Source organism: Trematomus bernacchii, unplaced genomic scaffold, assembly GCF_902827165.1.
Source record: "Trematomus bernacchii unplaced genomic scaffold, fTreBer1.1, whole genome shotgun sequence".
Classification (NCBI taxonomy): Eukaryota; Metazoa; Chordata; class Actinopteri; order Perciformes; family Nototheniidae; genus Trematomus; species Trematomus bernacchii.
Genome location: NW_022987786.1, coordinates 1,156,452 through 1,173,678, shown reverse-complemented (window position 1 = coordinate 1,173,678; position 17,227 = coordinate 1,156,452). Strand labels below are relative to the sequence as shown.

At 43.2% G+C, this 17,227-nt stretch overlaps 1 protein-coding gene across 1 annotated transcript; it reads right to left on the bottom strand.

Moving 5' to 3' along the window:
• Positions 1–617: 617 nt before the first annotated feature.
• Positions 618–2,857, bottom strand: mrps12 (mitochondrial ribosomal protein S12). Its single transcript, XM_034149492.1, has 3 exons — positions 2,715–2,857; positions 1,961–2,011; positions 618–1,440 (listed from the first exon to the last, which is right to left on the bottom strand). The coding sequence occupies exons 2-3, from the start codon at positions 2,007–2,009 to the stop codon at positions 1,070–1,072; spliced, it is 420 nt and encodes a 139-aa protein (XP_034005383.1). The 5' UTR covers positions 2,010–2,011; positions 2,715–2,857; the 3' UTR covers positions 618–1,069.
• Positions 2,858–17,227: the final 14,370 nt, after the last annotated feature.

The following is a 17,227-nucleotide window of genomic DNA, read 5'->3' as shown; positions in this document are numbered from 1 at the left end:
CACTTGATCTTTCCACACTGTTCCTCTAAAACCCCTACATGGCTTTGTATTGAGCTATTCCAGCATCCCTGCCCCTGCTGGGGGTCCATACATCCCAATACACTGCCATACAAATCTATTTCTGACACATTTAGGATCAAAAAGGCTGTTTTGAGTCCCCTTAAACTCGACCCTAAATTCCTTAAAATCCACTCACCGGGAGTATAAACATGGCCAACTTCTGGTACAAACTGCTATTTTAAAGTATGTGTTCTTCACAAGTCGTATTTATTTGTAAAACAGTTTCCTTTCGGATGCTTCGTTTTATCCTAACCTGACATTTAGACCTGAACCTAAAACATATTTTGATGTTTTAATTAATCTGCAGATTATTTTCTAAATCGACCATTGACGGCATGGTTAATAAAAAGCCAGAATATCGTGAAATGTCCACGATGGTGTGTCCGAATATATTCACTTTAATATGATGGGGTTTTTTTTGTATGTCTTGTAGTTGCACTGTTGAGGAACCTGCAATCTAAGTTTGTGTTCATACATAATTAAACCGTAGTTGTGTTTATGTTAGGACAATAAACCTTGAATATAAAATCTCCACATTTGAAAGGATAAAATCTGCATTGTTGGATGAAGTATTCCTTTAATGATTGCAGATCCAGTTTGACATCTTATCGATTTTTTTCTTACAGGTAAAATCCAGAAAATACGTAAATAATAAAAACATGAAAGTTAGTGTCCACATCAGACCGTTACACACGTGAACTTTGGAAAGAACATTCATCTGTTTGCAACTTACACATTATTTATCTAATATATCAAATTCCATCTACTTGTATATAGACTCTTCTTGCACTATTTGATCTGTGTTGCTCTGTTGGAGGAGCCTAATATGTTCATTGACATAACTACACTGTAGCTACGAACACATGACAATAAAAGCCTTGAAACTTCTGGCCTCGCAGTGAACCCAAAGCAAAGTTCTGACTCGCCCTCATGGTAACTTCATTTATTAACACAACAACATCTTCATCACACACACACACACACACACACACACTCTCTCTCTCTCTCATCAGTGAGTCTTCTTCACCACGTGAGCACAGTCATATTTCCCGCGCACCACCTTCAGTTTGACCCCGGGCAGGTCCTGGGTGCGCCCCCCCTCCACCAGCACCACGTTGTGCTCCTGCAGGTTGTGTCCCTCCCCGGGGATGAACACCACCACCTCCTTCCCGTTGGACAGACGCACGCGAGCGCACTTCCTGTTGGCCGAGTTGGGCTTCTTGGGCTTCCGGATCATGGTCTTCAGAACCACGGCCTTCAGCTGCGGCCGTCCGAACGTGGCGCCCACGGGCTGGGGCGGAGATTTGGGTTTCCCCTGACGGTGCATCTGGTTCAGAGTGGCCATAGTGCGACCCGACCAGAGAGGTGCATGCTGGGAGGCTGCAGGGAGGGGACATTCAGATTATATAGGGAGACACTGCAGCTGAGCAAAACTGTAACTAACAGGTATCACCCCCAACTTCAGTACTGACATTAACACAATTATTCTTTATATTACACATTTTCTGACATGATATGTTTAAATATGCAAATGAGGCGTTGTCTTAATGAATGCGTGCCATTTTGTAAATGATAAATGTTCTGTACTTATATAGTCATATATTAGATATATAATATATCTCTTTATCAGCTCCTCAAAGCTCTACACACACACACACACACACACACACACACACACACACACACACACACACACACACACACACACACACACACACACACACACACACACACACACACACACACACACACACACACACACACACACACACACACACACACACACACACACACACACACACACACACACACACACACACACACACACACACACACACACACACACACACACACACACACACACACACACACACACACACACACACACCATCCCACTCACCGTGAAACAGAGACGTCAGCGCCGGCCTCACGCTCCACAATAAAGACATTTCTAAAAAACAGAGCAGATGATGTAACGTTTTCTAAAAGATGATGTTTCGGAAAAACACGACAAACCCTTTGGTGACTTCTTGTGAAGGATGCTCACTCACGCTAACAAGATTCAAGAGAGGGACAAACATTCTGTCTGAGAAAGAAGAGCGATAACAAAAACATATACGTAGTGTATTTAAGTTAAGATGGGAACGAATAGGATGATAGGAGTACACGACAAACTACACGGAGTTTAAATTCGCCTTTACACACATTGACTTTCTGCTGAGGGGAGAGGAGTACTCACAACCTGTACTTCAGTAACAGTAGAAGTACTCCGGTCTTATACTTGAGTAAAAGTAGAAGTACTCAGGTCTTGTACTTGAGTAAAAGTAGAAGTACTCACAACCTGTACTTCAGTAACAGTAGAAGTACTCACAACCTGTACTTCAGTAACAGTAGAAGTACTCAGGTCTTGTACTTGAGTAAAAGTAGAAGTACTCAGGTCTTGTACTTGAGTAAAAGTAGAAGTACTCAGGTCTTGTACTTGAGTAAAAGTAGAAGTACTCAGGTCTTGTACTTGAGTAAAAGTAGAAGTACTCAGGTCTTGTACTTATACTCATAAATCACCCATCTGTCTACATGCTAACGTTAGCTTCATGCTAACAGAAAACAACACAGAGGTTATTTGTTATTATTTTAGATACATGTTTTTCACATACCGACTCACTGGATGCGGAACAAACTCCCGCCGCGGTCAGAAATCCGGAGGAATACAACAAAACGTATAATAAGTGATATTTATCGCGTTTATTATGAAATATCCACCAAGGACATCAAAACGTGAACATCGTCAACCGGAAGTAGTTCCTTTCTTCTTCTTCTTTAGTTGTTTTTGATGGCGGTTTTAAAGCCAACGTTTGAAGGTGCCGCCCCCTGCTGTACCGGAGTGTGTACTGAAAGACCATTTCTTAAAACAAACAAAAAACAACATTTTAGAAATGAAACCTGTATTGTTTAAATATTTAGTTAAAGGTCACCTATTATGCAAAATCAACTTCCTCATGTCTCTTCTTCATGTCTCTTCTACATCAACATGTGTCCCCTCTTCTTCATGTCTCTTCTACATCAACATGTGTCCCCTCTTCTTCATGTCTCTTCTTCATCAACATGTGTCCCCTCTTCTTCATGTCTCTTCTACATCAACATGTGTCCCCTCTTCTTCATGTCTCTTCTTCATCAACATGTGTCCCCTCTTCTTCATGTCTCTTCTACATCAACATGTGTCCCCTCTTCTTCATGTCTCTTCTACATCAACATGTGTCCCCTCTTCTTCATGTCTCTTCTTCATCAACATGTGTCCCCTCTTCTTCATGTCTCTTCTTCATCAACATGTGTCCCCTCTTCTTCATGTCTCTTCTTCATCAACATGTGTCCCCTCTTCTTCATGTCTCTTCTACATCAACATGTGTCCCCTCTTCTTCATGTCTCTTCTACATCAACATGTGTCCCCTCTTCTTCATGTCTCTTCTACATCAACATGTGTCCCCTCTCCTTCATGTCTCTTCTTCATCAACATGTGTCCCCTCTTCTTCATGTCTCTTCTTCATCAACATGTGTCCCCTCTTCTTCATGTCTCTTCTATATCAACATGTGTCCCCTCTTCTTCATGTCTCTTCTACATCAACATGTGTCCCCTCTTCTTCATGTCTCTTCTATATCAACATGTGTCCCCTCTTCTTCATGTCTCTTCTACATCAACATGTGTCCCCTCTTCTTCATGTCTCTTCTACATCAACATGTGTCCCCTCTTCTTCATGTCTCTTCTTCATCAACATGTGTCCCCTCTTCTTCATGTCTCTTCTACATCAACATGTGTCCCCTCTTCTTCATGTCTCTTCTTCATCAACATGTGTCCCCTCTTCTTCATGTCTCTTCTCTACATCAACATGTGTCCCCTCTTCTTCATGTCTCTTCTACATCAACATGTGTCCCCTCTTCTTCATGTCTCTTCTACATCAACATGTGTCCCCTCTTCTTCATGTCTCTTCTACATCAACATGTGTCCCCTCTTCTTCATGTCTCTTCTTCATCAACATGTGTCCCCTCTTCTTCATGTCTCTTCTTCATCAACATGTGTCCCCTCTTCTTCATGTCTCTTCTACATCAACATGTGTCCCCTCTTCTTCATGTCTCTTCTTCATCAACATGTGTCCCCTCTTCTTCATGTCTCTTCTACATCAACATGTGTCCCCTCTTCTTCATGTCTCTTCTACATCAACATGTGTCCCCTCTTCTTCATGTCTCTTCTTCATCAACATGTGTCCCCTCTTCTTCATGTCTCTTCTACATCAACATGTGTCCCCTCTCCTTCATGTCTCTTCTTCATCAACATGTGTCCCCTCTTCTTCATGTCTCTTCTTCATCAACATGTGTCCCCTCTTCTTCATGTCTCTTCTATATCAACATGTGTCCCCTCTTCTTCATGTCTCTTCTACATCAACATGTGTCCCCTCTTCTTCATGTCTCTTCTACATCAACATGTGTCCCCTCTTCTTCATGTCTCTTCTATATCAACATGTGTCCCCTCTTCTTCATGTCTCTTCTACATCAACATGTGTCCCCTCTTCTTCATGTCTCTTCTATATCAACATGTGTCCCCTCTTCTTCATGTCTCTTCTTCATCAACACGTGTCCCCTCTTCTTCATGTCTCTTCTACATCAACATGTGTCCCCTCTTCTTCATGTCTCTTCTTCATCAACACGTGTCCCCTCTTCTTCATGTCTCTTCTACATCAACACGTGTCCCCCTCTTCTTCATGTCTCTTCTACATCAACATGTGTCCCCTCTTCTTCATGTCTCTTCTTCATCAACATGTGTCCCCTCTTCTTCATGTCTCTTCTTCATCAACACGTGTCCCCTCTTCTTCATGTCTCTTCTACATCAACATGTGTCCCCTCTTCTTCATGTCTCTTCTACATCAACATGTGTCCCCTCTTCTTCATGTCTCTTCTACATCAACATGTGTCCCCTCTTCTTCATGTCTCTTCTACATCAACATGTGTCCCCTCTTCTTCATGTCTCTTCTACATCAACATGTGTCCCCTCTTCTTCATGTCTCTTCTTCATCAACATGTGTCCCCTCTTCTTCATGTCTCTTCTACATCAACATGTGTCCCCTCTTCTTCATGTCTCTTCTTCATCAACATGTGTCCCCTCTTCTTCATGTCTCTTCTACATCAACATGTGTCCCCCTCTTCTTCATGTCTCTTCTTCATCAACATGTGTCCCCTCTTCTTCATGTCTCTTCTTCATCAACATGTGTCCCCTCTTCTTCATGTCTCTTCTACATCAACATGTGTCCCCTCTTCTTCATGTCTCTTCTTCATCAACATGTGTCCCCTCTTCTTCATGTCTCTTCTACATCAACATGTGTCCCCTCTTCTTCATGTCTCTTCTTCATCAACATGTGTCCCCTCTTCTTCATGTCTCTTCTTCATCAACATGTGTCCCCTCTTCTTCATGTCTCTTCTATATCAACATGTGTCCCCTCTTCTTCATGTCTCTTCTACATCAACATGTGTCCCCTCTTCTTCATGTCTCTTCTATATCAACATGTGTCCCCTCTTCTTCATGTCTCTTCTTCATCAACATGTGTCCCCTCTTCTTCATGTCTCTTCTATATCAACATGTGTCCCCTCTTCTTCATGTCTCTTCTACATCAACATGTGTCCCCTCTTCTTCATGTCTCTTCTTCATCAACATGTGTCCCCTCTTCTTCATGTCTCTTCTACATCAACATGTGTCCCCTCTTCTTCATGTCTCTTCTTCATCAACATGTGTCCCCTCTTCTTCATGTCTCTTCTTCATCAACATGTGTCCCCTCTTCTTCATGTCTCTTCTTCATCAACATGTGTCCCCTCTTCTTCATGTCTCTTCTACATCAACATGTGTCCCCTCTTCTTCATGTCTCTTCTTCATCAACATGTGTCCCCTCTTCTTCATGTCTCTTCTACATCAACATGTGTCCCCTCTTCTTCATGTCTCTTCTACATCAACATGTGTCCCCTCTTCTTCATGTCTCTTCTTCATCAACATGTGTCCCCTCTTCTTCATGTCTCTTCTTCATCAACATGTGTCCCCTCTTCTTCATGTCTCTTCTACATCAACATGTGTCCCCTCTTCTTCATGTCTCTTCTATATCAACATGTGTCCCCTCTTCTTCATGTCTCTTCTTCATCAACACGTGTCCCCTCTTCTTCATGTCTCTTCTACATCAACATGTGTCCCCTCTTCTTCATGTCTCTTCTTCATCAACACGTGTCCCCTCTTCTTCATGTCTCTTCTACATCAACACGTGTCCCCTCTTCTTCATGTCTCTTCTACATCAACATGTGTCCCCTCTTCTTCATGTCTCTTCTTCATCAACATGTGTCCCCTCTTCTTCATGTCTCTTCTTCATCAACACGTGTCCCCTCTTCTTCATGTCTCTTCTACATCAACATGTGTCCCCTCTTCTTCATGTCTCTTCTACATCAACATGTGTCCCCTCTTCTTCATGTCTCTTCTACATCAACATGTGTCCCCTCTTCTTCATGTCTCTTCTACATCAACATGTGTCCCCTCTTCTTCATGTCTCTTCTACATCAACATGTGTCCCCTCTTCTTCATGTCTCTTCTTCATCAACATGTGTCCCCTCTTCTTCATGTCTCTTCTACATCAACATGTGTCCCCTCTTCTTCATGTCTCTTCTTCATCAACATGTGTCCCCTCTTCTTCATGTCTCTTCTACATCAACATGTGTCCCCTCTTCTTCATGTCTCTTCTTCATCAACATGTGTCCCCTCTTCTTCATGTCTCTTCTTCATCAACATGTGTCCCCTCTTCTTCATGTCTCTTCTACATCAACATGTGTCCCCTCTTCTTCATGTCTCTTCTTCATCAACATGTGTCCCCTCTTCTTCATGTCTCTTCTACATCAACATGTGTCCCCCTCTTCTTCATGTCTCTTCTTCATCAACATGTGTCCCCTCTTCTTCATGTCTCTTCTTCATCAACATGTGTCCCCTCTTCTTCATGTCTCTTCTATATCAACATGTGTCCCCTCTTCTTCATGTCTCTTCTACATCAACATGTGTCCCCTCTTCTTCATGTCTCTTCTATATCAACATGTGTCCCCCTCTTCTTCATGTCTCTTCTTCATCAACATGTGTCCCCTCTTCTTCATGTCTCTTCTATATCAACATGTGTCCCCTCTTCTTCATGTCTCTTCTACATCAACATGTGTCCCCTCTTCTTCATGTCTCTTCTTCATCAACATGTGTCCCCTCTTCTTCATGTCTCTTCTACATCAACATGTGTCCCCTCTTCTTCATGTCTCTTCTTCATCAACATGTGTCCCCTCTTCTTCATGTCTCTTCTACATCAACATGTGTCCCCTCTTCTTCATGTCTCTTCTTCATCAACATGTGTCCCCTCTTCTTCATGTCTCTTCTTCATCAACATGTGTCCCCTCTTCTTCATGTCTCTTCTTCATCAACATGTGTCCCCTCTTCTTCATGTCTCTTCTACATCAACATGTGTCCCCTCTTCTTCATGTCTCCTCTACATCAACATGTGTCCCCTCTCCTTCATGTCTCTTCTTCATCAACATGTGTCCCCTCTTCTTCATGTCTCTTCTACATCAACATGTGTCCCCTCTTCTTCATGTCTCTTCTTCATCAACATGTGTCCCCTCTTCTTCATGTCTCTTCTTCATCAACATGTGTCCCCTCTTCTTCATGTCTCTTCTTCATCAACATGTGTCCCCTCTTCTTCATGTCTCTTCTTCATCAACATGTGTCCCCTCTTCTTCATGTCTCTTCTTCATCAACATGTGTCCCCTCTTCTTCATGTCTCTTCTTCATCAACATGTGTCCCCTCTTCTTCATGTCTCTTCTTCATCAACATGTGTCCCCTCTTCTTCATGTCTCTTCTACATCAACATGTGTCCCCTCTTCTTCATGTCTCTTCTTCATCAACATGTGTCCCCTCTTCTTCATGTCTCTTCTACATCAACATGTGTCCCCTCTTCTTCATGTCTCTTCTACATCAACATGTGTCCCCTCTTCTTCATGTCTCTTCTTCATCAACATGTGTCCCCTCTTCTTCATGTCTCTTCTTCATCAACATGTGTCCCCTCTTCTTCATGTCTCTTCTTCATCAACATGTGTCCCCTCTTCTTCATGTCTCTTCTTCATCAACATGTGTCCCCTCTTCTTCATGTCTCTTCTTCATCAACATGTGTCCCCTCTTCTTCATGTCTCTTCTTCATCACCATGTGTCCCCTCTTCTTCATGTCTCTTCTTCATCACTATGTGTCCCCTCTGTGTAAAGAGACTCTGAAACTTTCAGGAACAAAGATTCTCTCTCTTTTTGATCCATTTCTATAAAAACCTGTCTGAAAATGAGCTGATCAGATTTTGGCCACTTGATGATGTCATAACGATGTGTTGTCTTGTGTAACCATTAGCCAATCAGCAACCAAGGTAACCCCCCCCCCCCCCCCCCCCTTATCACCTGAATCTCCTCCTAGAGCACCATTGAGTTCTTTGTAACCAAATCTCTCTGATGCGGCTTTCACACCGGCGCTTTTCACTTTCTAGCTCCTCGCGAGAGCTTTTCTGGTTCAGCTCCCGTTTCCCTTTTCAGCTCCCGCTCTGTTCACACCGCTCACACCGCTCAAGAGCCGGGATGGTACTGCGTCATTGCCTCATCGTTTGCGTCATGACGTAACCGTTTACGTGCCTGCTTCCTAAAACCCAAACCGCGCGGAAATCACAACAACAATGGCCGATTGTATTGAAGCGCTGTTCGCTGTGGTTATCCTCTTACGAGACGAAATGGAAGGCATTGGACACCTTTTCAAGGGACGACTTTACTTGGAACTTTACAAACATCACATGCGAAATACAAGACTTCTTTGTGGTCTTGAGGATCTACTTCAACAACGATTCCGTAGGAAACGGGAGGTAAATATACGTCCTATTCGATGGCGTTAGAGCTAGTTGTTGTTAGCCTCTGCATGTGCCAAGCTCAAAATACCCAGCTTTGCAGCATTAATTACTATGGTATAACATTAAAACGGATTCTCAATGTTATTTCCACAGATCATGTTGAAATGGCGGAGGTCGCGTGTTATTTGGACACAGCCCAGATCTTCCGATTGGTGGAACACCATTGCTTCCGACTTCTCCCCTCAGCAATTCGTGCAGAATTTCCGAGTGTCCAGGGACTCCTTTGAGTACATCTGCAACCAGCTCGGCGGCGTTTTGGGGAGAAGAAACACAAATTACCGTCGGTGTATAACCACTAAAAAACGGGTTGCAATTGCCCTCTGGAAGCTGGCCACCGGCGGAGAATACAGGACCATCAGCCATCTTTTCGGGGTAGGCCTAAGCACCGTTTGCCTCTGTGTTCAGGATTTCTGCAGGGCAACCATGGAAGTTCTGCTTCCACTCCATATCAAATTCCCATATGTTGAGAAGTTGGTGGAAATGGCCACTTTTTTCAACAGCCGTTGGAGAGCACCACAGTGTGTTGGTGCAATAGATGGAAGCCACATCCCTATTTTAGCACCAGAAAATTATCCCAAGGACTATTATAACAGAAAAGGATGGCATTCTGTTGTTCTACAGGCTGTTGTTGATGGCAGGGGGATGTTCTGGGATGTGTGTGTTGGTGACCCAGGTGGTGTACATGATGCTAGAGTGCTAAAACAATCCAATCTTTGGGAGGCTATCAGTGATGGAGTGTTGCTAGGCCAAAACAAAATAGCCATCTCTGGCTGTGATGTGGGACATTACCTGATTGGTGACCCAGCCTATCCAATGCAAAGATGGCTGATGAAACCATTTTCGGACACCGGGAGACTGACCCCTGAACAGCACACCTACAATTACAGGCTGAGCAGTGCACGGTCGGTTGTTGAGATGGCTTTTGGAAGGCTAAAAGGAAGATGGAGGTGCCTCCTAAAAAGGAACGACTGTGAGCTGGAGCTCACCAAAATAATGACAGTGACTTGCTGTGTACTACACAACATATGTGAGGAACATAGCGACAACTTCACTGAATATTGCCATGAAGTTGTGTACAACCAACCCCCTTTACACCCCTTTCCAGAGAACGGTAGACAAGAAGGAGCTGACGTTAGATCTGCATTGATGGAGTATTTCAACATGGGGGACCACTAATATTACTGCAGTTAAACCTGATCTATTTTTGTATCATGCCTCTTACAATAAAATCACTGGATCAGACTTGAATTGTGTTTTCTTTTGTATACAAATCACAGAATGTAAACAGGTATGAACAATATTCTTATAAAAATAGTGCATACCCAAAAGGTTTAGACCAGGGGTCTCCAACCTTTCTTCACCTGAGAGCTACATTTATTGACATAGTAGTCATAGGTTGAATTAAGCTACTTTTGTAAACATGTGAAATTGCAATCCCCAAAGCTTATCAAAAATCAATACTTCTCATTAAGGTCAAAGACAACGACAATTTCTCACATTATTATGGCCCACATACAGTAAGTACATCACTGAAAATTCACATAAATGTCCAAGAGAAAAATAAAATGTTATAAGACTTGACTTATGTTTATTTTACATACAAATCAAAGAATGTATGAACAATATTCTTATAAAAATAGTGCATACCCAAAAGGTTTAGACCAGGGGTCTCCAACCTTTCTTCACCTGAGAGCTACATTTATTAAGCTACTTTTGTAAACGTGTGAAATTGCAATACCCAAAGCGTATCAAAATAAAATGTGTGTGAGTGTGTGCAGTCACCTGAGCTGCTGTGCTCAACATTCATCAGGGATTGGTCGCTCTCTCTTTGGATCTGTTATGAACAATTTAGTGCTAACCTCAGCTTTATGTCATTACATTTGTGCTGGGTAAGGGCACAGTACATTTGAGTTTGTTTCCTTCACTTAGATTTATGTCAGTATTTTATATCCTAACTTCTTTCTAAAGAGAAATAGGAATAAAATAAATGGTGTGCCTTGCTCCAGCTTGACAATGACACATTTATTTTAGATAACACAGGTAACGATTCCATTTAGCATCATTATGTTTAAAGAATGCATGGCAGAATCAGACTTAGCATACAAGTAGTCATACTTGTCATCTACCACTGTTTTAGTTCAGTGTTTTATAGCTAGTTTGCAGTGGATCACAGAAAAAATTAAATGTAATAAGACATGACTTTTGAGTTATGTTTATTTTACATACTGTAAATACATAAATACACATACAGTATATACTATAACTAACTGTATTTCAAAAAGAATGTATACAAGTATTCACAAACATGTGTGGAGAACATACTGTATATACTATAACTAACTGTATTTCAAAAAGAATGTATACAAGTATTCACAAAAATGTGTGGAGAACATACTGTATATATTATATAACTAAGTGTATTTAAAAATGATGTACACAAAAGGGGCATGAACAATGGAGATACAAAAATAATGTCATTGTTTGCTGTTGGCTTCCATCACCTTCACCATCCTGTCTAACAAGCCAAGCATGTGGCTGTCACGCTCGGCCTTTGCGATTGTGGCGAGTCCGTCGATCCGGCTCTGCTCGATCCGGCTCTGCTCTGTGACGTTGAAGATCCGTAGGAACTCAGCATTGCCGTTCTGCACCTCCTGAAGCATCGCCCGGCTATGCTCCAGTAGCTCTTCGTCACTGGCTTCACTCCTCTCCATTAACGGGACAAGGCCAGATGACGAATCCCGCTTCCTTTTAACTACAAAGGGAAAAATAATAATGAGGTCAACACCGTGTTCATGGCATTCTATGAGGTGTAAATTATATACTGTGTAATGAAATGTTTTATTGTTATTATGGCTGCAGTTGCATAACTTCAACAACTACTACAATGACAATGCCATGATAAATGGCAACAGGGAACAGTATTACCATTATGAACACTGTAAACCTTATCCTGTTTGTTACGGCCCACTGGCTGGGTTAGGGTCACCAGAGATTCCTGGGAAGAGCTGCTTGTTGTGGCAAGAGACCCAAGCATGTGCACGGGCGAGCTAGTCGCCGAAGGTGGTGGTGGTTCCGACTCACTGCACTCCAAACGAGATATGCCTGTAAACACAATATAAACACAATGAACAAAAGTAGCCCTTCAACAAATCATACATCGTTAGTGAGAAGAAAGAAGATACATTGGAGGCGTTCGCTGTCTTTGCCATGGGGATACCTTTGTTTATTATTGTTAGCATTAGCATTAGCATGCTAGCGCATGGGTGCCCACCCGGTAGCTGTAGTAGGTAAACTTTAGCTATTATTGCCAGGTCTGTCTATAGCTACAAACACAATATAACACAAATCAGTAATGCATAACTCACCAGCATTAAATGACTCGTCCTCCAACCCAATTGACGAGAGACAAAGCGAATTCACGGTGGATCCCACACCACTCGTCGGTCTGTCTCCGAGGACCGAGTCTAGCAAGTCAAAATGTGGACTTGTTTTCGTACGACCGCTGCCACTCCGTCCGAGCTCTTTCTTTTGGTCCCGATAATCCTTCTTCAGTTTTTTTAATTTGTTGCTAATTTGTACAATGCTACGATCATAACCAGCGGACGCCATCTCTCGCTTCAATTGCTGCAGAATCGCTTTGGCCCGCGTGCTCCCCTCCAGCTTCCTTTGTACCTCTTCAGAAGACCAGATTGCCACTAGGTAGCTGGTCTCTTCAGTGGACCACTGCTGCTTATTCGTTGTTTTGAGGTCTTCCATCGTTGTGTACAAACTGGAGAAAACGCAGGCATTTTGTTGTTGTTCAGGAGGTTGACCCCGCCCATGCCCCCGCCTCCGCCCCGACGAACGTAAGAGAGACGTAAGCGACGCCGCGTCATAGCTCCAAAGCTCTTGCCTCTGGACCGACAACTTTTTGGAGCTGGAAGTGAACCGCATTCCGGAGCTATGACGCGCCGCCGCTGCGGTGTGAACAGGAAAAACCGGCGCTTTTCAGGCTCTAGCTCCCAGCAGGAGCTGGAAAAGCGCCGGTGTGAAAGGGGCATCAGAGGGGCGTGGGGAGGGGCTCCTTATTTTCATCTAAAGTAACAGACAGAGAATCAGCACTTTGGAAACAGGGCTGAAACAGAGGGGATTATGGGTAATGCTGCAATGATCTGTTTGGTGTTTCAGCCAATCAGAGACAGGCTCTGGATATCTCTGAGACCTGTGATATATTGATGAACAACAGTATAACAGGGGACCTTTAAAGCCATTTCTCTAAGCAGCCTGTTATTCTCCCTTCATATCCAGTCTGTCTTCAGCTCAGAGTCCTGCTGTGAACCTGGGAATGTTGAGGACCCCAAAGTTTTATGATAGAAAAGTATAGTAGGGTCTCCAGCTCATAGAAACTGCCGGATGCTAACCTGCAGATGTTGGAACATTTACACAATTAGCACAAGTTGCTTTAATTAGCGTTATAGCCCATGTGTACAACAGTTAAAAAATGGCTTCTGGAGGGGTTTGGGGGTTATTGAGGAATGCATGTCTGACATTTTCAGGATCAAACATGACCAGAAAGAGGCCATGCTCTCTGTGGGCTCAAAATGTAACTAATACAAAATATAATCTTTACACATTTTTGACTGTACAGTAAGATTTATTACACATTGGTTTTCACGACATGTTTTAGACTTTTTTCTCATATTTAGTTGTATTTTTTTTACATAATTTAAGTATTAGACGTTTTATTAAAACGTGTAAGAACGTCAAGATTTCCATTTATGTCTAAAGTTAGTAAGAACTTTCACATGTGTATTTTACATTTATATCTAATGTAATATACGCTTCAATAGTGCTTTACCTGCCGAGGTGCCCTTGAGCAAGGCACCGAACCCCTACCCGAAAAATACACCTATCTCTGGTCTGATAGTGTTCATTCAAAATAACAGTCTGGGTGTTTCTCAATGTCGAGAAAGGATGCTCCAGAGCAACTTTTTCAAGGATGCTATGTCATCGAGTGGCGCCGAAGGACTGTTCCAATGTCCAGCATACTTGGAATTCTACCGAGGCCGGCGTACTTCGTAGCGGGAAATTTCGAGGCTGCACATGTGTAGGCTCCGCGGTCTTAAAATCCCCACAATGCTTTGCGCACGGACCAATTTCCAAATCTTTGGCGGAAATCGCGCTCCATTTAAGGCGGGGCCCTCGCATATGACGCACACCATTCTTCGTTTTCCGAGGCTTGGAAGGATTCTTGCGTCGCTTCTGAAGCAACTGACTCGGAAGACATGTGCTACCAAGGAAGCGTCCTCGACATTGAGAAACACCCTCTTTGTTTTCTATGTGGAACAAATCTGCTCAGATCATCAGTGTTTTAATCAGGATTTAAAATTAATTCCGTCTTCTATTTTGAGATATTTATGTTGTATAATTGTTCATTTTCGACTCTTTGTTCATTCTAATGATTTGCAATACTGTGTTTTACTAGTTGCTGCTGAAGTATATCTTATCTTATCTTATTTTAAGCCTACTCCATCAAACATTGATTCATGTGATTCACCCCCATCGCCATCAATGGGACTACGGTGGAGAGAGTCAGCAGCTTCAGGTTCCTTGGGGTCCACATCACTGAGGACCTGACATGGACTCATCACTGAGGACCTGACATGGTCTCTTCACACCACCACCATCACCAAGAAAGCTCGACAGCGGCTCTTCTTCCTCCGCAGGCTGAGGAGGTTCAAAATGGATTCCAGGATACTCTGCAACTTCTACAGGTGCACGATAGAGAGGATCCTGACCTTCTACAGGTGCACCATAGAGAGCATCCTGACCTTCTACAGGTGCACCATAGAGAGGATCCTGACCTTCTACAGGTGCACCATGGAGAGCATCCTGACCTTCTACAGGTGCACCATAGAGAGCATCCTGACCTTCTACAGGTGCACCATAGAGAGTATCCTGACCTTCTACAGGTGCACGATAGAGAGGATCCTGACCTTCTACAGGTGCACCAGAGAGAGGATCCTGACCTTCTACAGGTGCACCATAGAGAGCATCCTGACCTTCTACAGGTGCACCATAGAGAGGATCCTGACCTTCTACAGGTGCACCATAGAGAGGATCCTGACCTTCTACAGGTGCACCATAGAGAGGATCCTGACCTTCTACAGGTGCACGATAGAGAGGATCCTGACCTTCTACAGGTGCACCAGAGAGAGGATCCTGACCTTCTACAGGTGCACCATAGAGAGCATCCTGACCTTCTACAGGTGCACCATAGAGAGGATCCTGACCTTCTACAGGTGCACCATAGAGAGGATCCTGACCTTCTACAGGTGCACCATAGAGAGGATCCTGACCTTCTACAGGTGCACCATAGAGAGTATCGTGACCTTCTACAGGTGCACCATAGAGAGGATCCTGACCTTCTACAGGTGCACCATAGAGAGCATCCTGACTGGCAGCATCACGGCCTGGTACGGCAGCTGCACCGACCTCGATCGTAAGGCTTTACAGAGGGTGGTGAAAACTGCACAGCACATCACCAGGACGGAGCTGCCATCCATGGAGGACCTTTACTCCCAGCGGCTCAGGAAGAAATCACTACGGATTATCAAAGACCCCCATCACCCCAGCCACAAACTGTTCTTTCTGTTGCCGTCTGGCAGACGTTACCGCAGCATCCTGGCAAGGACAAGAAGATTCGGAGTCAGTTGCTTCCCGCGGGCAGTGAGACTGTTAAAAAATTGAACTGCTGAAACAACTTCAAAACATTCTTCAGCTACTCAATAATATGTATCTAATACCTAATATATATATATATAATTCCAATAACTTGTATATAGACTCGTACTGCACTATTCCACATCATCACTTTATTTTAGAACTATTTTTCTTTTTGTATTGCTCTTGCTCTTATTGTTATTATGTTATTATGTTGCATTGTTGGAGAAGCCTGTGACATAAGATTTTCAACTACATAATTATTCTGTAGCTATGTCAGATTGACAATAAAGAACCTTGAACCTTGATTCACAATTATCCAAAGCCGATATTTAACATTAACGTGCATTAATAAAACCCTGACTTCTTTCAAAGTGAAACGCCTGTCCTTCAGGTCAGTTTGCTGAGTCATTGAGTTATTATCTGAGTCATCATGTTATTATCAGATAACAGGACCAACACACAGATATGACGTTTGATTTTTTTACATCAAGTGGGAAATACTGAGTCAACACATATTTATTTTTGCATTTTTGTCAAAGTATACGCTTCTGAAAAGGTTGTTGTTACGTGCCGTAGTGTGTGTTGTGTGTGTGTGTGTGTGTGTGTGTGTGTGTGTGTGTGTGTGTGTGTGTGTGTGTGTGTGTGTGTGATTGTCTCCCTCCAGGTGCTCCCAATCCCCAATCAGGGCCTCCATAAAGGACCTGAGGAAGGCTGCAGTCTCTCTCCCTTCTCCTCTGGGCTGCATGTATGGTGTCTCTGTCTCTGTCTCTGTCTCTGTCTCTGTCTCTGTCTCTGTCTCTGTCTCTGTCTCTGTCTCTGTCTCTGTCTCTGTCTCTGTCTCTGTCTCTGTCTCTGTCTCTGTCTCTGTCTCTGTCTCTGTCTCTGTGTGAGTCCTGCTAGTTTCACCTGTGTTTTGTTAATTATTAGGAGATGTACTCTGAATCTCGTTATACACACATTGTACATACAAGACCGCGGAGTCTACTCATGTGAAGCCTCGATATTTCTCCAAACGGAGTACGCCGGGCTCGGTAGATTTCCAAGTATGCTGGAGATTGGAACAGTACTTCGGCGGCACTCGATGACGTAGTATGCTTGAAATAGTGGCTCTGGAGCAGCTTTACTCGACATTGAGAAACACCCTGAGAGTGAATACACATACTATAGAGAGGCGAAGTCCCTCCCTTTCCGGTGGACCTCCATGGGACCTTATTTCAGAAAAATTATGTATTGAAGTCAATGGAGAGAGAAAGATTATCTTTCGATCCCGTTTGAATTGTGCCACGAATTACACCTATGATGTTTGTCAATTTAAAAGATAATTTTGCAAGTCAAAAAAAAATAATGTGTCGTAAAACTGTGAAGTAACACATTTGTTTGTGTGAAACGCTCAATGAACTACGTCTCTGGTCAACAACACACGTCACCAAGATGGCCGTCACTACTGTCAACAAAACGATTGACTTCCCTCAC